Source organism: Ictalurus punctatus, chromosome 29 (genome assembly GCF_001660625.3).
Source record: "Ictalurus punctatus breed USDA103 chromosome 29, Coco_2.0, whole genome shotgun sequence".
Lineage (NCBI taxonomy): Eukaryota > Metazoa > Chordata > Actinopteri > Siluriformes > Ictaluridae > Ictalurus > Ictalurus punctatus.
This window is the reverse complement of record NC_030444.2, coordinates 4,817,853-4,838,533: the sequence shown is the minus strand read 5'-3', so window position 1 is coordinate 4,838,533 and position 20,681 is coordinate 4,817,853. Positions and strand designations below refer to the sequence as shown.

The window sequence follows — 20,681 nt, the reverse complement described above, 5'->3', positions numbered from 1 at the left end:
CTATATACTAGATATTCATGCTAAATTACTAAAGTCTCTCATTTATCCCAGTATTTTTCAGATAATTTATTACAGGACGGTGCACTTTTCCAGATGTTTTTCCCAGAAATAATGTCATGTTTTGCTTTCCAGTCTGCACCTCTAGCTCAGTTCTTTCTTCCTCATATCTTTTGGAGAATTTTTTTAACTACTGGACCTTTTAATGTGGAATGAAAAATCCGAATTAAGAAACTGCAGCCAGTTGGTGGCGGTAGTAATTCCCCCCAAATGCTGCTTCGCCAACCGCCAGAAAACACCAAAAAAAAAAAAAAAAAGAAAAGAAAGAAAGAAAAAAAAAGAAAAGAAGAAGAAGCAGCGGCATACTAATGGTAAGTTCGGATCATTTTACTGACTCGGATCTTTGAATCTCGTTCAGCAAAATTAAAAAATCTTTTTTCGAGTCATTTCGTTCATTTCAGCAGAATATAATTAAAATCTCTCTCCCTCTCTCTCTGTCTGTCTGTCTGTCCGTAAACAAATCACACCCCAAGAAATCTCATTGTTCCGAGTCCTAGTAAAGATTCGTTCAAAATGAACGAATCATTCATGCACGACACATCACTACTACTACTACTAGACAGTAGGGGGGGCTGGCCCAAAGAGTCGCAGCCAATCAAAAGCGTCCATCAGTTTGAACGAGAAGCGCTTTGCCAACATGGTTACAGTTATCCGTTGTCTTTAACACACGTTTAATATTTCAACGTTCAAATCCTAACTTTGCTTAGCGAATGACATTTTCATTGAAATTGTCACCGTCGAAAGACATATAAGGTAAAAAGGTTGTTTTTAAACGTTTGGTTGATTTTTTAATTAGGCGGTTAGACTTGTGTTAGTAACCGCCCTAAATGGGGTTTTAGCTAATGTTAGCTAACTTGTGTTTATATGTATTTAGCTGTTGTTAATATAATTAGGCATCCAAACGTCATTAATTTGTAAGTAAAATGATATCTGAGATAGTTTACAGTAGTGTAATTCTTTATTTATCCAGTCTTATCCCCTTAGACTGTGGTTAAATGTTTCAGTAGCAAGGTTACCTGGATGCAGAAAAGGATCATTGCTTTATCAGTAGTGTTATTTGGAATACAACACTCAGTGTGTTTTCTGACAATGCAGTTATTATCCAACAACAGCTCTTCAGAGATGGTATAATACATTGTACAGATAAAAGTTGTTCAACAAGGTGGTTGGATCTAGTGAAATCCGTTTAAGTTGGAGACCATGTTTTGTCTTATGATGCATTTCAGTTGACCTTTGGGGATTACAAAAAAAAAAAACCCACTACAGGATGAGTGTGTTTGGTCCAAGTAAACCGTCATATTTGAAGACCTATGGCAAACAGAAGCGCAGAGTGGAACAATGGTTTTCTCCTGACCTGAGAAAGAAAGTGTTCTCCTTCTCCAGTACACCATCATCTGATCAGTCTCTCCCAGAGCCCACGTCCAAGAGACGGTAATGTAAAGCATCTGTGTGCAAAACTCCATTGTTTCGTCTCTTACGTCTTATAGATCTAGACGGTATGATTTACGTTCTGAAATTCACTTCTGCTCTCTGTCTCCAAAGGAAAACCAATAACAAAAAAAGCACGGCTGCAGGCAGCTCCAGGACTGTGCGCATGGCGAAGCAGAAAGCTATGGAAGCTTTGAAAGAGCTGGAGAGTGACGAGGAAAGTATTTTTATTCCAGGAACAGCTCCCAGGTAATATTCACCGTTGTTTTCTCTTCTTTGAAGAAGCTGTTATACTGTTATGGTTTTGTGTCCCAAAAGCTAGGTACTCAGAACCTGACCAGTCAGAATCAAAGTTTCAACAGAGCAGTCTAATCCATCCATCCATCCACCTTCTATACCGCTTATCCTTCTTCAGGGTCACGGGGAACCTGGAGGCTATCCCAGGGAGCATGGGGCACAAGGCGGGGTACACCCTGGACAGGGTGCCAATCTATCACAGGATTGGCAGAACACGCCCACACAGGGTGGGAATTGAACCCGCGACCCTGGAGGTGTGAGGTGAACGTGCTAACCACTAAGCCACCGTGCGCCCGCAGTCTAATCTAACTAATATTGAATACCAAGGGCCGTGACCTGAGACCTGTAACTTTTGACCTTGACCTGGAACTTTAGGCGTGTATGTATTGCCTACTTGATGAGAAGTACTCGTATTATTCAGTGGAATTATCATGATATCAGAGCCAGTTACGTAGAATTGCAGTGCTTAGCTGCTGTTTTTGATCCTCTTGCTTTTTGTCTTTAGGAGACCTACCTTGTACCAAATAGCCCCAATGCTGCGATGTTTTATTTATTTATTTATTTATTTATTTTTTTACACTATATTTAGTGCTTGTGGCCCAAACACACAGTGTCCCTCTGTTGGTACAGCTATCATAAGCCAAAAATAAACACCGTTCATTTATCCTTAATGGGCTCACTACTCTTTATTATTCATGTTTCCATCTAATTTGCAAATTTAACTTGTGTGGAAAAAAAACACTGCTATTCTACTGTATAAGTTGACCATGTGCCTTAAATATTCCAACACATCAGCCAATTATACAATCACATGATTTGTTGAAGCAGTCACATGACATTTATTTATTTATTTAGATGCACATCAAGGAATTTATTTGGTTAATGTGATTCTATCGTAGTTTATGTGCATGTTTTCTTATCGAATAAAAAAAAAATTATCCACCTCAATTATGCAAAAAAATTTTATGCACATTTTGTAGATTCTTTTCGCATCTGGTGTTTCCGTAAAGCTTTTTTTTTAAAACAAATTTGAGATCCCAAAATTTGCATGAAAATATGTGGATGGAAACATGGTTACTGATGATGTTACTCATGACGATGGCACCATAATGATTTCAGTAGTTTATACAAGCCCTTTGCCAATTTACAGAGAAGTGCATCCAAATGAATCAGGAGGAACTTTATCATGCAGCAAGGCAATTATCCAAAATACATTGCCAACTCAACCAAGGACTTTATTGGGGGGGGGTGTTTTAAACTGGCCAAGTCAATCACCAGACCTTAACCCAACTGAGCAGCATTTCACCACCTGAAGAGGAGACTGAAGGGAGAAATCCCCAAACAAACAACAACTGAAAGAGACTGTTGTAAAAGCATCACGAAAGAGGAAACCAACAATGTAGTGATGTCAGTGAGTCACAGGCTTGATGCAGTTACTGCAAGCAAGGGATATGCAACCAAATATTAAGTGTTGTTTACTTCAAAACTTATCTGTTCCTATACTTTTGCTCACCTAAAAATTGGCTGGTCTTATATAAACAGTTCTATGTTTTATGTTGTTTAACACATCTAGAAGTAATATCAGTCCTCTTCTCATATCAATCTTTTGATCTCAAACCCAAATGTTTTTGATGTACAGCACAAACAAATGAATTGGTCTTGCTGTTCCAATAGTTTTGGAGGGGAATGTACATTAAACAAATATAGTCCTTGATGCTGTTAATCATTGTAGATAAAAACTTGTGTATAAACCTCACAGCTTTTAAATTATTTCTTTAGATATTCTTTTTTTAATATTTGCCATTAGTCCTGTAGTTAAACAATGATGTCCATATGCAGGAGGAAACCAGGCACCAAACTAATTAAGAAGACTGCAGTCACAAGCACTTCACCAGGCATACATGACTTCATATCCAGCAAGGTGGAACATGCCAGTCAGTCCACACGGAGGATAAGAAAAAAGAAGCCAGTTCTCAGCACCAGTGAGAATGAGAGTGACTGTTTTGTCACTAATAATAAATGTTCAAATGCCTTTAGGCAGAATACATCTTCTAATTTCAAACATGTAAAGTAAGTAGTTCTTCAAAAGACTTTAAACTGTCTATCTATATCTACATATCTACATATTGTGGTTCCTTCTTTCCAAATAGGCAAGGAGACTTGGTCGGTCTGCCCCACTTGGATAGATTCGTCACACAGCGCAAGAGAGTGCACCGCTTGCAATCCGAAAAGCACCCGTTTGAACAGAGAGTAAGAAAATTGATACTGTGTATGTTTGTGTACAGTGTGTGTGTGCTTATTTTTTAACACGACCTTGTATGTGTGTGTATACATTAGGGGAAATAAGTATTGAGCGCGTCAACATTTTTTTCCAGTCAATATATTTCCAATGAGGTTATTCACATTAAATTTTCACCAGATATCAGTATTAACTCAAGAAATCTGGAAACATAAAGAATTCACAACATGAAAGTCCGTAAATAAAGTTATGTGTAATAAAGTGGAATGACACAAGAAAAAAGTATTGAACACGCTAAGAAAAAGCAGTTCTTCAAGGTAAGGCAAGGAACCAACTGAAATCCATAAGTAATTATACCCCCTACCTGTTCAAATTAACATCGGCTGGGTTTTAAATTGATGGTCTATAAAAAGGCTTTTTGTTATCAAGGTGTCACACAAGAAACACCTTATGATGGGTAAAAGCAAAGAGCTCTCCCAAGACTTTCGCAACCTTATTGTTACGGAACATATTGATGGCATCGGATACAGGTGTGTTTCAAAACTTATGAATTTTTCAGTAAGCACCATTGGGACCATTATCCGCAAGTAGAAGCAACATCACTCCATCAACCGGCCACGCACAGGAGCTCCTCGCAAGATTTCTGACCTGGGAGTCAGAAGAGTAGAAGAAGAGCTAAGGACTACTCGAAAAGAGCTCCAGAAACACTTGGAGGCAGTAGGTGCCATCGTCACAGAGAAAGCAATAGGAAATGCACTCCACTGCTCACGCTCACACCGCAAGACCCCATTAATAAAGAAAAGGCATGCTGAAGCTTGTTTAAAGTTTACTACAACTCATTTGGACATGTCTAAGAAATACTGGGAGAGTGTAGTCTGGTCAGATGAGAGCAAAATTGAATTTTTTGGTACACTACACACCATGTTTGGAGAAGAAATGGCACTGCACATCATCCTAAAAACACTAAACTAACAGTGAAGTTTGGAGGTGGAAGCATCATGGTGTGGGGCTGTTTTTCATCACATGGTACTGGCAGACTTCATATAATTGAAGAAATGATGAATGGAGCCCTTTACTGGGAGATGCTTGAGAAGAATCTGCTGAAATCCACCAGGAGGATGATGATGATATGTGGGTGGACGTTCCAGCAGGACAATGATCCAAAGCGTACAGCAAAGGAAGCACTCAAAAACAAAAATCAAAGTGTTAGAATGACCCAGTCAATCACCTGACTTGAATCCAATTGAACAAGATTTAAAGACAATATGTTTAGAAGAATGGGCCAAAATCACACCTAAATACTGCGGCCCATTAATTTCTTCATACAGGAAGCATCTTGAAGCGGTCATTACAAACAAAGGCTTCTCCACTAAGTATTAAATACATTTCAGTTAGCGTGTTCAATACTTTATTCCTGTCTCATTCTGCTTCATTACACATAACTTCATTTATGGACTTTAATGTTATGAATTCTTTATATTTTTGTATTTCTTGAGTTAATACCAAAGTCTGGTGAACATTTCATGTGAATAGCCTCATTGGAAATATGTTTACTGAAAAGTGTTGACACTTACAATACTTGTTTCCCCCACTGTGTGTGTGTATAATTTTTATATATATATATATATATATATATATATATATATATATATATATATATATATATATATATATATATATATATATAAAAAATTAACAGTATTGTGCAAAAGTCCTAGGCACATGCAAAGAAATGCTGTAGAGCAAAGATGCCTTCAAAAATGATGATATTAAATGTTTCTCCATTCTAAAAAAATACTATAAGGTGCATTAAACCGTAATAAGTGAAACAAAGGCAGTATTTGGTGTGACAACCCTATGCTTAGAAGAAAATAGTATTCTCATGTAGAATTAGTGCAATTTTATGAGGAAATGAACTGTAAGTTTCACTGAGCGTCTTGCAGACCCAGTCCCGGTTCTTCTGGACACTTTCACTGTTGTACTTGCGTCTTATTTTTGCAGCAAAATCCAGCAGCTTTCATTATGTTTTTCATTCACCCCCAGCAACAATTTACTTGCATGTACTTTAGCAGCAAAATGTTTGCCAAGATGTCTCCTGGAAGATCTTTACTGTTTGTCAGTATTGTTAAGAATGTTTTTAATTACAATTCTCTAAGTTGTACAACTCGTCAAAGTTTGTTTAATCCACCATATCTATGGAGTTATGAGGGTGAACGATTTAAACAGTGTAAGATTGGTAGTTCAGAATTTGCCATATAAATTCATACTGATGACTTTTTTACTTTCTCATGAGAGTAAAAAGCAAATATCAAAAGAGCAAAATGTTTTGAACTGACAATCATTCAATCCCACTTTTCCATTCTTGTGATATTCTTAGAAATAAAAGTAGTCTTCAATAACCTTTCTTCAGATAATATCCGAGTCTTAGGGCCTTGATTTATTATAACTTTCGGGGCCTTGAAGAATCGTACATTGCTTGGTCCAGCTGTTTGATTGGAACATCCAGATGTATCACAAATAGGCATATTTACTACACCGTGTGGCAGTCTTTGCACAGTGGCTGTGGCTCAGGTGGTAGAGCGGGTTGTCCACTAATCGTAGGGTTGGCGGTTCGATTCCCGGCCCACGTGACTCCACATGCCTTGGGCAAGACACTGAACCCGATTGCAAGTTAGTGCATGGTAGCTCTGCTAACATTGGTGTGTGTGTGAGAATGGGTGAATGAGACACAGTATAAAGCGAAGGTTGGAACTGCTAAGGTTAAAAAAGCACTATATAAGTTCAGACCATTTACCATTACTACAAGTTGATAAAATTGAGCCATAAAGAAGGCTGTTACAAAGGAAACATTGTATAGAACTGGCTATAGAAATATTTTGGAATTTGTCTGTCATTCTACTGAGAGAATAATTGTTTTTCTCGTGTCTTTTGGTTATTTTGTTTTTCTTTTTTTTTTTCCTCAGCTCGGAATTTCCAGCAACACCTTGAATAATTCAAAAAACTTTATTTGTGGTGTTGTTTCATTTCAGCCCGCCACTCAGCAGGAGTCCGATACTAAGCCTTCTGTCGTGTTTCACAGTGGCGCGCACAGACATTCGGACGCAGTATTACGTGAAGTCTCATTTAACAATGTTGAAGAGCAGCTGATGTCCTGTAAACGCCCACTGCTGTGCAGTACACCATCCGTGGTTTCTAAACGAAACCTACACTGCCTTGAGCCCTCGATCAGTGAGATCTCCTCGTTTAGCTGTGATGAGTTGGACAAGCCTCCAATAAATGAAAGCACAGCCAGTGAGCTAATGAGCAAACCACAGAAACGTGGCATGCTGCAGAAGAGCAAACAATGTGCAAAGCACACCCCAAAAACTGCGACAGTACAACAGATGGAGGCGCATGCAAAGTATGCAAATGCACAATCACAACTGAGATCGGAGAAACGCCGCTCAAGTATTGAATCTGTCTCCGATCGGCCAGACCTGAAGCAGTTGAAAGGGAGGTAAGCTGTTTTTATTATACATATTTGTGAATTTGTAATATGAATACACAAAAAAGTTTTAGACTAAAGTGTGATGCATCTTTTAGTTATTTTCTTAATGCAAATTGAAAAAACTTGCACAAGTATTCAGACCACGAAATCATGAGCTCAGGGGCATCCCATTTTCAAATTTCTACAATGTGATTCACCTGTGCTAAATTCTTTTTGTGGACAGTTGACTGTCCATGTCAGAATCTGTGACCCAGAAATAGGCCCTCAACCCCCCTGCCACCACTTTGTGACTCCCAAGTTTAAATACCGCTGTGTTAGACATTTTGGTATATGTATCAGGTGTAAAACTCCACACTGATTATTTTTTCATGGTTTGTGTAATTGGTTATGTTGGCTAATCTTTGAAGCTATAATCAGGGAGCTGAATAAGGTTTTGGAAGGTAGCTGTAAATGACCATCAGAGGTCCTGTGTAATGATGAGAGAACCTGCCAGAAGGACACGGTCTCTTGAAGAGTGGCTAGACTGAAACCACTCCTAGTAAAAGTAAAAGTCACATGACTGCTCACTTCAAGTTAGCTAAAAGGAACCCAGTCTTTGGGGGAAAGAAAAAAAAAAAACAAGATTCTGTGGTCTGACTGACAGGGGTAATATCTAATGAAAACCAGGCTCTGCCAATCACTTGGTCAGTTACATCCCTGCAGTAATGCACAGTGTTGGCAACATCATGTGGGCAGCAGGGACTGGGAAGCTTGTCAGGGTTGTAACAAAGATGGATGAGGTCAAAGTAGAGACTTGTTTTGCGAAAAACCTGCTTGAGTGCTCAGGATATGAGATCGCAGTGGGGAAAATACACTGTGGTGAGGTGTACGCCTACAACACCAAATGACTTGAAACACACTGCTAATGACATTGTTCACACTTGCCTGCATAGGTTATGTACATCTGGAGGATTAACATCCAGTAGATGGGACATCAGAGCCAAACATCCCAAGTCAAACTGTGACATTGAGGGATTTCATGCACAGCAGTGTCAAACCCACTAAAGAGCTCTGCTTTCTTTACAACTATCTGCCTTTGTCATGGTTGTTGCATTGAGCCGTGTCTCAAATCAAAAGCTCTGACCTTGCATTCAAATGCATTCTTTTAGAAAATCCAGAAGACTGGTATGCAAAACATACCTTTTGAAAGCTACATGAGAGCATGAGAGATTTTTTTTTTAATAAAAAGAAAAGCAGTTAGTGTTAATACTACAATAAAGGTCTAGAACAGTACATATTTGGGCACTTTGAGACAAACACTAGTTTGTGTAGTCAGTTGTGGACGCAGTGTCACATGATGTTATACTGCCCCCATTACTCGTGTTGGTTTCGCACCATGTGGACACGTACAGTAGCATTAAATTTGGAGGACGTGCCCTAGTGACTCTCCAGAACACCAAATCAAGGTGTGCCAAGCTTGTAATTTTCCCTGCCCGGATATGCCCATGTTTAAATGTGTAATCACTGCCAAGGTGTTTCAACAAAGTACTGATGGATGGGTATGAATACTTGTATGATAATCAAATGAAAATTAGGTTGTTTTTTTAAATAAACCTTTTTTTAAAAACATTTTCATGATTTTTAAAATTTTTTTATTATGTGAGTAGTTTTTGATTAACGTATAATTGTATACACTGTATTCTTTGGTTAAGAGCATACTGGTGTAAATTAACTTGTATTTTTAATGCTTGATTGTTTTATAGAGAGAAGTGATATGTTAATATACACAGCTACTGAAAATAGCAAAATTCCCTAGTTTTTAATTAAAATCAGATTTTGTGGTTTTATGTTTTTAGACCTTTAAAAAAAATTAAATAAATAAAAAATCATCCTGTGCTCTGTTAGGGCTTGCGTCATGCTGGAGGAGCTAGATGTCTTGGACATTCTTTCGAATCAAAGTGATAATGGGAAACAAGACGTAGAGAAAACATATCCACCCAGATTGGAGGCGGGTCCTGCCACTTCAGCAGCTGCTATACCAAGCTACCATGACAAGCAAGCCTGTCAAATGTCTTCAGATTATGCCATGTCTGACGCCAGTACCCAAGCTCGCCATTTAACCTCTTCACTAGGCACATCTTCCATTTTGTCCGTTTCTTCGCTTTCTGCACCTCCAAGTAATGATCTCAGCAGTTCAGTCCAAATGCAGACTGATCGTCTTAAGGTAGAGTGCCTGTCCTCTTGCCTCACTGTCTGCCTCCAGCATCTGGACTTGGGCAATGTCCACCAGGCCCATCAGGGGATAATGGAGACCCAGAAGGCCAAGGTTGCTTCTCCTATTACTTTAGAATCCAAAAGACGCCAAAATGCCAGGAACTTAAAGAATTTCCCCTGCTTGGTTGGCACTGAATCAGCAGAGCAATCATCCGGCAGTGAAATGCAAACTGGAGGGCTAGTTAGACGGCTGTCTGCCTCCTTCATGCGATCTGCCCTCTCCCCTGCATCTATTACAGCTCCCAGTAAAATGCCGGTGGCAAAAGAAAACAACGGTCTTTCTACCAGCCGTAAAGTATGCGTGAGTGGCTTGAATTCTAGCCGATGGTCAAAGAGAGGTGTGGGTGAACAAAACAGAAAGCAGAGGCAGAAAACTAGGACTAAACCAGGAGACCGCTCATCCAATGACCCCCTGCCCACTGGAGCCGATTCACGCATGGGGGTAATGTACTACTTCCTTTATTGAATTTGTAGGAATAAGCAGAGTGAGGATTGTTTGGTGTTTTTTATTCTGTGTTGGTCTTTATTTTTAAACATAGGAATCTGCTTGTGGCTGGCTGCAGAGCAGCAAAGTGATTGGCTTGCCTAAGACCCCTCTCCGTGTAGAACTGCTGAACCTTTCCTCCTTTCTGACCAGCTTCACTCCAGACTCGCTTACAACACACACCTGGGGGCGTCTCAAAGCTGCACTGTCCATACACAAGAAGACGACAGGTGCGTCTGAGAAACATGCACACTAATGATTCCTCCTCTAGAAGCAGTCTTAAACTTTGTACGTGTTCATACTTATTCACTTGTTTTGCAGCATTTCCAACTCCTCGACGGCTGGCTCTTTCCAATATCAAGGATCCAGGGCTGGTGAACACCAGTCTAGATCTGTTTGGCACCCCAGTGTCTTATCGAGCTTCCTCTCACCTGCTCCGTTCCAGCATGAACAATACCTCCATGGTTAGGTCTTTACCTGTACATTTGAAAGTATATTATTTTAATGCTTCCCTTAATGTTTTTTGACTGAGATGTTTCCCCCATTTATTTTCCTCTGTTGCTTGTAGATATCTTCTAACGAAGACATCAGTGAGGCTGAAAAAGTGTACCAAGAGTGTCAGCAGGAAGGCCCCCTTTTCTTTGATGATTGCATTCCTGCCAAATGCATGAAACACTGCATTAAGATTGGAGAGGGCACGTTTGGAGAGGTGTTCTCCATGGTCAACGATGCCAATCAGACTGTGGCTCTTAAAGTGAGCAAGCTAAACCTTATAAATGATTAGGTTTTGTTACCAATTGAAGTTATGAGCGATGCTAGCAGTTCTACCACCGAGTAATCATTGGGTCTCATTTATCAAGCTGGATGCAAATTAATTTATTTGTAAATCGTTCGTATGAAAAATTTGGTATCCATTTGGTGTTCGTGAAAATCTCATTATTTTAGAAAAAATTTTGTGAGTGCGTAAATCCTATCATAAGAAGACGAACTAATGTAAACCTCAATTGATCAGCTCACATTAACTCAGCTCTATGGTAACAATTGTTTTTAGGAGCACTTGTTCTCCTAATTGCAAAAATTTAGGAGGATGGTTGAATTTTAGGGTTGGTTTTTTTTAGTGATTGTAACGTTAATGTGCTACAATATAACGCAAAAGTAGGCATGAGAAAACTTGTCAATTATGACAGAATGTAGGAACATAGTGTGAGCCATGACAAATTAATTTACCTTCTGATAAACTAAATGTAATATTTTCAGTTCATTTTACAGACTGTATGCAATAACAACCGTTAACCTGTTCCGCCTTGTAAACAAATACAATAAACCTCAATGTTCATTCTTTGAAGTGTGCTCCTCTTAAATATATTTAAAGTTTCACTATTAGCCATTTTCAAATTCTCCAAAGCCAATTCTCAAACCGCTCTGCGTATATTGTGTATATATCTGAATAATCTCATATAGGATGTGATTGGGTGAGTTCATTTACCCGTCAGATGCAAAGCGCTTTAGTTTAATGGTGTTTATTACTGATACGCCGATCAGGATTTTTACAGACGATACCGACCCAGATACCAATCTTTTTTTGTTTAAACTTTAATCAGGAGGTCTGTCATAAATAGTTAAATGTAAGCTCTCTGCTCGTGGTCACTGTTAATTGAATTAAAATAATAGCAATGAGATACTGTTGGTTAATTGATAAATATACAAGCATAAAATATTTATTTTTTAAATATCTTAAACAATAAAGAGTCTTAATTAAAAGTAGATTAACACAAGCATGATCCATATTGGGAAAAAGACTAATAGCTTTCTAAGGAACTAGCGAACTAAGCTTAATGTCAAATTGATATTAAATGCAACCCATAGTAATTAAACATTATTTCATTTCTCATTTTATTTATATATTTTTTTTTTAATTGTTTTTTTATATTGTTCTCATGTAGTAAGTAATTAGTTGTTCTCTGTATTGTTTCAGATTATTCCAGTGGAAGGCCATCAGAAAGTCAATGGTGAACCACAGAAAACATTTGGTGAAATTCTTCATGAAATTATTATTTCCAAGTATGTTTTTACATTAGTAAGGCCTCAAGTTTTTGTTGGATTTTTTGTGGGTAAAATTATTTGGAAGTCAACAATTTATTTGCAGTTATAACAGCAAAATGACATTTTTTTAAATCATGGAAAGAACAGAAAAATAAAATAAACAAGGTAGAGTTAACTTAGGCCATGAATTTCTTTCGCACTTTCTTTGTCTGAATTTACAAAGTTTATTCAAAGCCAGGAATGATTACAATAATTATACCCTTCTCTCTCTCTCTCTCTCTCTCTCTCTCTCTCTCTCTCTCTCTCTCTCTCTCTCTCTCTCTCTCTGTGTGTGTGTGGTGTGTGTGTGTGTGTATATATATATGTATGTGTGTGTGTGTGTGTATATATATATATATATATATATATATATATATATATATATATATATATATATAAATAAACCATAAACAAGTGAGCTGAGGGGAATCAGGAGTTTCTGCGTCTAGTCTAAGTTTTTTTTTTTTTCCCGCTCGCCCTTGAGCTGAATTAAAGCGCCAGTACACCATTGAAAAATTTAAATGAAGACGAGTTGACAAAAAAGTATATATTGCACAGAAAAATATATTTGTAGAGTAGTATATTTCATATCCAGTTAATGTTAATATATAAAAAAGTTTATATTATGTATTACCAGTTTGATGTTCAGTGATTGAAGTAGAAATGCTTGTGTTTGTGGAGAGTGAATGTGAGACTAACAGGAGGTTTTTTTACAATTCAGTTAATGTTAATATGAATTAATAACATTCAGTAAGATAAGAAATCTTACTTTAATTTTCAGAATTGAATTCATGTGTTAATGTTAGAGTAATGTGTTTTCTGTTTGAGACCAGTTACTGTGAAACAACTTTTTGAAATGGAGAGAATGAAGTTTTTATTTGCATTTCTTTCAGAATACTTTTAAATTAATTATTATTAATTCATAAGAAGGCATAAAATGCAGAACTATTGGTATCTGCCAAGATTACTTTGAATAATCGGTTATCGGTATCAGCTGAGAAATTTAGTATCGGTGCATCTCTAATATTAAAATATATATGTTTTATAGAGGACCTGAACCTCTAACCCATGTTCACAATATTACCATATTAGCAGATAATTCATACTTTATCACAGGAATTGTCTGCCAATATGCTAATATTGTGAACACGGTTTAGAGGTTCAGGTCTAGACTAAAGTTACTCTAAGTTTATTTGTGCAAAAATGTGATCATCTGGGTGGTAATGTTTATCGCACTGATTTGTTTTTCACATAGGGAGCTAAGTGCACTCAACTCCAAGGAGCACAACAAAACAAATGGGTTCATCGGCCTCCTTAAGTATGATACGTGTGCTAATTTGGCTTTTACCTTTGACTCTCAATAGATATTTAAAATGCTTGAAACCAGTTTAGCAACTCTAATTGTGTGTAATGAATCTACAATGTTTACAATTCTGTTTTAGCCTTCACTGTGTGCGTGGGTGCTATCCCAGTGCTCTGCTCAAAGCATGGGACAAGTTTGCCAAAGAAAAGGGATCTGAGAATGACCGACCTGGTAAAACCATATTTCCAGAAAACACACACACACACACATCCATATGTCATATCTTCAAGCAGAGTTTCAAAATAAATGCTCAGTTAAATATTTAGCTACTAATGATCATTTCTTGGTTATGTATATATGTATGTGTACAGATTTCTTTGGTGTGGAGCAGCTCTTTCTGATCCTGGAGTTTGAGTTTGGAGGCAGTGATTTGGAGAATATGAATGGAAAGGTACATGCAGGTGGATTTACATCAGGATTTTGGGTCATTTAAAAAGTCTTTGTTTATTTTAGATTGCATCTTGCAAATGTAAGGACCTTAAAAGTATTTAATTATATTAAATTTGCACATAAATGTTCTGCTACACCACAGCAGCTCCACTTCCAATATTCTTCCAAGTTTATCATTGTGGCCTTTTAAGCCCATTTTACACCAAGACTGAAGAGGCAAACAATGAGGTTATTTACCAATAACCTTTTTTTTTTGTTGCATCGGATTAGTAAATATTACATTTTTGATGCTGCATGAGATTAGATAATGCTTGTTAATCAGATGAGTTTGCTTAGTGGCAGTTTGAAGGACACATTGCTGTAATACTACAATAAATATTTACAGTAGTTAAACAATAGTTAGTACAATTTAACTAGTACAATAGTAGGTTTTATTATTTAAATATTAAATGAATAACATGTTAAATTATTGTTTATTTAGCATCTAAATGTGCAAAGGTCATGCTAAGATGAGTGTGTTGGAAGTTGCAGTGCTTGCACTGGATCTGGTGGAAAAATAGGCTTAGAATTGGCTTGAAACCTTGTCCAAACAGTAATCATTTAAAGGTTCTCTTATGTGGCAAAGTCCTCTTCTGTCTACCCTGGAAAAGCAAAATATAAACAGACATCAGGCCTGTCATCTCTACTTCAGCTGGAAACATAGATGTGTAACATGTTACAAGTAAACAGCAACATTTAATGAGTTTGCTTAGTTCTCCTATGAGGCATCACTACATCTTTGTATCTGCAAATTCGCTGGCTAACTGGACCTACAGGAGCTATGATAATTGTAGTACGAAGTGTTTTACACTTACTTTTACGAGTTTAAATTTGCATACGTCAGACTAAATGATTGTTACAGGATTTTACAGCGATTTACTATATGGGAGCAGTTGCCTTTTTTGGTTAATTGCTTTCTAATATTTAGAGAGAGGGTCATGTAGCACTCTATTCTGTGCCTCATGGATCAGTTTCTGTTCATGTTCAACAGTACAGCACAAAATAGAAACAAGAAGGGATGTCGCGTATACCAAAAATCTAGTAGTCGGTACCAATACCACCTAAAGTACACGATACTCGATACCAAAGTCGATACCATGGTGTGGTGTAAAAAATAAAATTAAAAACTCCTGGAGGACATCCTCCTCTGGCTAATGCTGGCAAAAAGATAGAGAGAGGGGGATATTTTAGTTACAGTCTGACAATGACTAATAAAAGAGTGCTAATAACAAGTGCTAAGGTGCTAACCTTATACTCTGAATGCAAGCATTAGTTTAAATTCACTGATATGGTGACAGACCAAAAAGATTTATTAAAAGCATGAACATGTGAATAATTATTAGTGACATTAGGCTACATTTAGCTGACAGGACATGGGCTGAATGGCGATGCATGGTGGCCCATTAGGAGGTAGTTTATAACATCGCAATGCGTTAGCGTCGTTAACAAATAACCGGCTATCGCTAACATTACATGGAGCATAACGTTAGCTGGTTTTCACAGCTACAATGCCAGCTGCCTCAAACAAACATAATATAGGACCGTCTTTCAGGTGCTTCGCCAAATTCCAGGTGTTTCCTCGCTTTGTTTGAAATGAACGATAGCATCGGTTGCACACCGGCAACCAGATACCTTTTCTCTCAACGAGTCGGGGCGGTGCTAAAATTGTCACCATTTCTGTAGTTTTTCCCGTGTGCTTGTAGGCGTTCTTCTTCACCACTTGTGGACTGACTAAAACACTCACGCGTATTTGCTGCCCCCTTCAGTTCCAGAAGAATTACAACACGGTACCTTAATTACCAACGGTAATGCAGAAAAACAAGTACCGTCATGTTTTAAAAATGTTGGTAGCGAGGTATCGGTTCTTGTGACATAGAAACAAGGTATTCGTCAAAAAAAAGGTACAGCACCTGTCGTCATTGTCGTTGTTGCTTGTTTGTTGCACTTACTGTTTAGGGCAAGGTTTAAGAGTAGTTGATGCAATAATAGCCAACAACTTAGGACTTCCACTATAGTTGTGTTTTGAGTTGAGTGAGCAACTTTTCCCAAATTTATTCATTCATCTTGAGTTAACCACTTTATCCTGGACAAGGTCACAGTGGATCCAGTGCATTTGTATTAAAGTATTAAAAAGATCTTGCAGACACAGTTTACGTACTCCGCCATTAGGACTGAGGAGAAATGTGTTGTAACTGATCAGTGTGTGTTTGTGTGCTTGTCTGTATGTAGCTCACATCTATGGCGCAAGCTAAAAGTGTGCTGCACCAGGTTACTGCTGCTCTGGCTGTTGCTGAAGAGGCACTTTTCTTCGAACACAGGTAGTGCTACATACCCAGGATTGCATGTGCCACCAGTACACGCTCAGGCTGACCTTTATTTTGGAGCAATAGTACTTGAATGAAACATTATGCATTCTAGTCGGTACCTAAGGGACAGTTGCTAAAGTTTTGGTAGTTCTCAGACTCCAGAGATGTAAGTATTAAGAGCTACCTAGTTTAGTGTTTTCTCTGTCTGCCTCTGTTTTCAATTAATCAATTTTAACTGAATATTAAGTTATGCTAAAGTGTACTGAAGATTATTAGTTCTGTGTAAAGTAACCTAATGGATATTGTCCATTATTTATTGTATGTAATTCTGTTTCTGCAGAGACCTGCATTGGGGAAATATTCTGGTGAAAACTACTAAAGAGAAGCGTAATCAGTTTATTCTGAATGGCTCAGTACACTCTATAGAGACACGAGGAGTTCATGTTAACGTTATAGACTATTCACTCTCGCGTCTTGAGATCGGTGAGTTCAAAATTTCTTCACGTCTTCATGTTCTTTCACAATTAAAGGATACGTTAGCTATTAACATGGATGAGAATTTCTCTGAATTGAAAAATGAATAGACAATCCGATGATAATTCCCTGATTTTGGATGTTTCTGTACAGCAGTATACATTTTAACTACACGACGATTCACTCACCGCCTGCTTTATTTAGAACACCTGTACACCTGCACATTCATGCAGTTATCTACATACATTCTTTGGAAACTCTAGAGATTGTTTTTTAATGTGAAATTCCCAGGAGATCAGCAGTTTATGAATTCAGTGCTTCTCATACCAACATCCATGCCATGGTCAGAGTCACAGAGATCACACCTTTTCCCCATTCTGATGTTTGATGTGATCATTAACTGAAGCTCTTGAGTTGTATCTGCATGGTTTTTTTGAATTGCGCTGCTGCCACATGATTGGCTAATTAGAGAACTGCATGAATGTGCAAGTGTACAGGTGTTCCTAAACACCTCAATAAAGGTGTTAATAAACTGGATGCTGGGTGTATACTTCAAATATAATATAAAATAACGGTCTTAAGGTAGTCAGGAAATGGCGTGTATGTTTTGTCCAATATTCCAACACTGGAGCTTGAAGGTAAAAGCAGTTATGATTACTTGTGTTTTCTTTAAAGTTTTGTGGTGCTCATGTGCGATCAGGGGTTAATTGAGGTATGGTATACTCATCGGTACTATCTCTAAAAGAACGTGTTATGTAGAGTTAGTTTTTACAAATCCTTTTGAGTGAAGAGTTCATAAAAGCATTCAGTTACGGTAGAGATGAGACTGAAAAGCACCAGAATTGTTAAATATCTTTAAGTAAAAAGTTTTTTAACATTTAAAAATGTTATTTCAGTGTAAATCAGCCTTCAGTTTAAAATGTTTTTACTTTTTCTTGCCATCTTTCTCGCTTTTAGATGGCTTAACAGTGTCCTGTGATATAGCGAATGAAGAGGAGTTATTCATGGGCCAGGGTGACTATCAATTTGAAATTTACCGTCTGATGAAGAACGAGAACAAGTAAGCATCTCTAACTAAGCAAACTGAGTAACACTACTAGAAAGGGGTGGGTGGGATGACTTTTAGATTGTGAATGATTACACTGTCTCTACCATCCGTTTTCACAGAGAGATCACGAGTACCATGATAAAACATATTTTGTCAGTTGCACTGAAAATGCTCAGGCATCGCAGGTTGTTTTTAGACCCAAACTATATTATCCAGCTTGTGTTCTCCCGAACACACACACACAGGAACAAACCAATAATAATCAAGAGTAGGCAGTTCCTTATTTTATTTTTCCTCCTCATTTTGTTTGGTAACATAGTGGCATTGATGAGTTCATTCCTAAGAAATTCAACATCAGTTATATAGAACTGGTGGATTTTACATAACGGACACGGTGCAGCACTGTAGCCAGAAACAGGGCTAAAGCAAGCACCGTAACAAACGTGTTTGAAAAAGGTATTCTGTAACTGAAAACGAGTAAGCAGATGCCACGACATTTTACCTGGATAAGGATATAATCCCCATCAAAATGATCGAATATAAAGGCTTGTAAAAGATCATTAATCCTTGTGATGACTTAAGTCGCAAATATTTTTCTAACACCACCATTCCTCAGCTGTACAAACAATGCAAAGAGTAACAGGGAAAAAAGCCCAATAAATAAAAACCCCAGCTTGTTTTAAAATAATAATTTAAACCAACTCTACTAATGTATTCAGTATATAAATGTTTTAAAATACTAATTCCCTGTCAATCACCTTTCCATTTATTGCACTTTTAAACACTGAAGACAAAATTACATTTTGTGTGGAAGTAAAGTTAATTAAAATAGTTTCAAACGGTACTTTGAGCTAAGGTGTCTGTTATGGGGTTGTTTCCTTTTAGAAATATATCTATCAATAGGGCTAAAGTTGCTCTGTTCAGTAACTTTCAGAAATTTGAATTAATTGTTATATGGATTGTGATCCAGCTTGGAAAATTGTGATAAAGTATATATTTTTCGCCAGATTGCCCATTCCAAACTACTAGCATGAATAATAGCCCTTTTTGCTCAGTAATTTATCTTCTTCCTTTATAAACTTTGCTTATATGTTCTTTTCTTTTGAATTTGAATAAATGAATTAAATTTCTGGATTGTTTTTGCTCACTTTTAGTTCATTTTACTTACTGATTTTAATCGTCTCATCTTTTAGTAACTGCTGGGCGGACTATAACCCTCACTCCAACGTACTGTGGCTACACTATCTGGCAGATAAGCTTTTGACCATGAGGTACAGGAACAAACCACACACCAGCCAGCAGAAGGCCTTGAAGAGCAACCTCAAGTCCTTTCACTCAGAGATCCTCAACTACCATTCAGCCAAAGATGTCTTATTGCACTCCACTCTATTTCAGTGATCTCCACTGATCTTGTACTGATTTGTTTTTAATCAGTGCTACCAGGCCTGTTTAAATACTTGTAAAGGACATTGTAAAGTGAAGTATATAATTATTTGTAAAAAGATTTGAATAGGAAATAAAGAAGAGATTTTTTTTGTTAGTGTAAAAAGATCAAGTTGAGTTGGTTTTTGTCATTCCTCAAATAAGTAGTATACATTGTAATAAGGAACATGGTGCAACAGCAATTCAGTAGCATGATACACAGGACTACATAAAGTACAAATACTTGAGCTTGCTAGATGTGCATTAGGACAGTACACATTAAATAATTAGGACAACGAAACCATGTCATGCAATTCGGTACTAAAAAGAGAAAAGTGCAGCAGCACATGTAAAGTGTTTCCTTCCAGGTGTGCATACAACTGAGGGGTGTACTGTATAATGGTATCTGTTGGGAAGGGTTTTGATTAGTGCAGGTGGGTGTTTGGGGCAGCAGTTAGTTGAGTAGCCTGACTGGCTCAGGGAAGAAGTCGTGGAGTTTTGTTGAGTGCAGTTTCCATGCCAGAAAGTGAGAGCTATTCAGAACACTCTTTATTGTCGCACTGTGATGGTAGAGAAGATGGAAGTGGGATGTTTGTGCTCTGAATCCTCCACAGGAAGTGAAGACACTGCTGGGCTTTCTTGGCTAGGCAGGTGGTGTTGAGGGTTCAGGTGAGGTCCTCCTTGACATGCACAGCAACATCAAACCTTTGACTCTCTGCTGTCGTGCAGTGAGTAGTGAGCAATAGTGTTCATTTTGTCTGCAATTTTTTTATTTTGCCTTGGTAGTGTAATATATATATATATATGAGAGAGAGAGAGACAGAGAGAGGCAACAATTAACCGATAATAATTCAATTCAATTATCAATTCAATTTTATTTGTATAGCGCTTTTTAGAATAGACATTGTCTCAAAGCAGCTTTACAGAAATATCAACATGGTATACAGATATTAAAGGTGTGAATTTATCCCAACTGAGCAAGCCACTGAGTGGCGACGGTGGCATGGAAAAACTCCCTAAGATGTTTTAAGAGGAAGAAACCTTGAGAGGAAGCCGACTCAGAAGGGAACCCATCCTCATCTGGGTAACAACAGTTAGTGTGAAAAAGTTCATTATGGATTTATATGAAGTCTGTATGGCGTTAGGAACAGCCGTAATCCCAGCAGTCCGGAATTAGAGAAGATTTGAGCTCCATCCAGAGGCAGAAAGGATCTGGATCTCTAGTATCTCCATAAATTCGTGTGGGGCTCAGCGAAAGGAGGGAGGGAGAAAAAAGATTATGACTGCGAAGTAGTAGAACAGAATCTACTAC

The 20,681-nt window shown here is 37.7% G+C and overlaps 1 protein-coding gene across 3 annotated transcripts; it reads left to right on the top strand.

Annotated features, from left to right (window-relative positions):
- The first annotated feature begins 309 nt into the window (after nucleotides 1-309).
- Nucleotides 310-19,498, top strand: haspin (histone H3 associated protein kinase). Of its 3 annotated transcripts, none has more exons than XM_017461572.3 (18): nucleotides 310-368; nucleotides 1,284-1,488; nucleotides 1,600-1,734; nucleotides 3,622-3,852; nucleotides 3,933-4,032; nucleotides 7,051-7,517; nucleotides 9,393-10,203; nucleotides 10,301-10,475; nucleotides 10,567-10,709; nucleotides 10,814-10,999; nucleotides 12,221-12,306; nucleotides 13,583-13,645; nucleotides 13,770-13,861; nucleotides 14,002-14,081; nucleotides 16,349-16,437; nucleotides 16,766-16,908; nucleotides 17,857-17,959; nucleotides 19,141-19,498. In XM_017461572.3, the coding sequence occupies exons 2-18, from the start codon at nucleotides 1,325-1,327 to the stop codon at nucleotides 19,343-19,345; spliced, it is 3,273 nt and encodes a 1,090-aa protein (XP_017317061.1). In that variant the 5' UTR covers nucleotides 310-368; nucleotides 1,284-1,324; the 3' UTR covers nucleotides 19,346-19,498. The 3 variants fall into 3 exon arrangements, with proteins under 3 accessions (XP_017317061.1, XP_017317060.1, XP_017317062.1); XM_017461571.3 differs by having other exon boundaries at nucleotides 6,985-7,517; XM_017461573.3 differs by lacking the exon at nucleotides 310-368 and adding an exon at nucleotides 566-810 and having other exon boundaries at nucleotides 6,985-7,517.
- The last annotated feature ends 1,183 nt before the right edge of the window (nucleotides 19,499-20,681 follow it).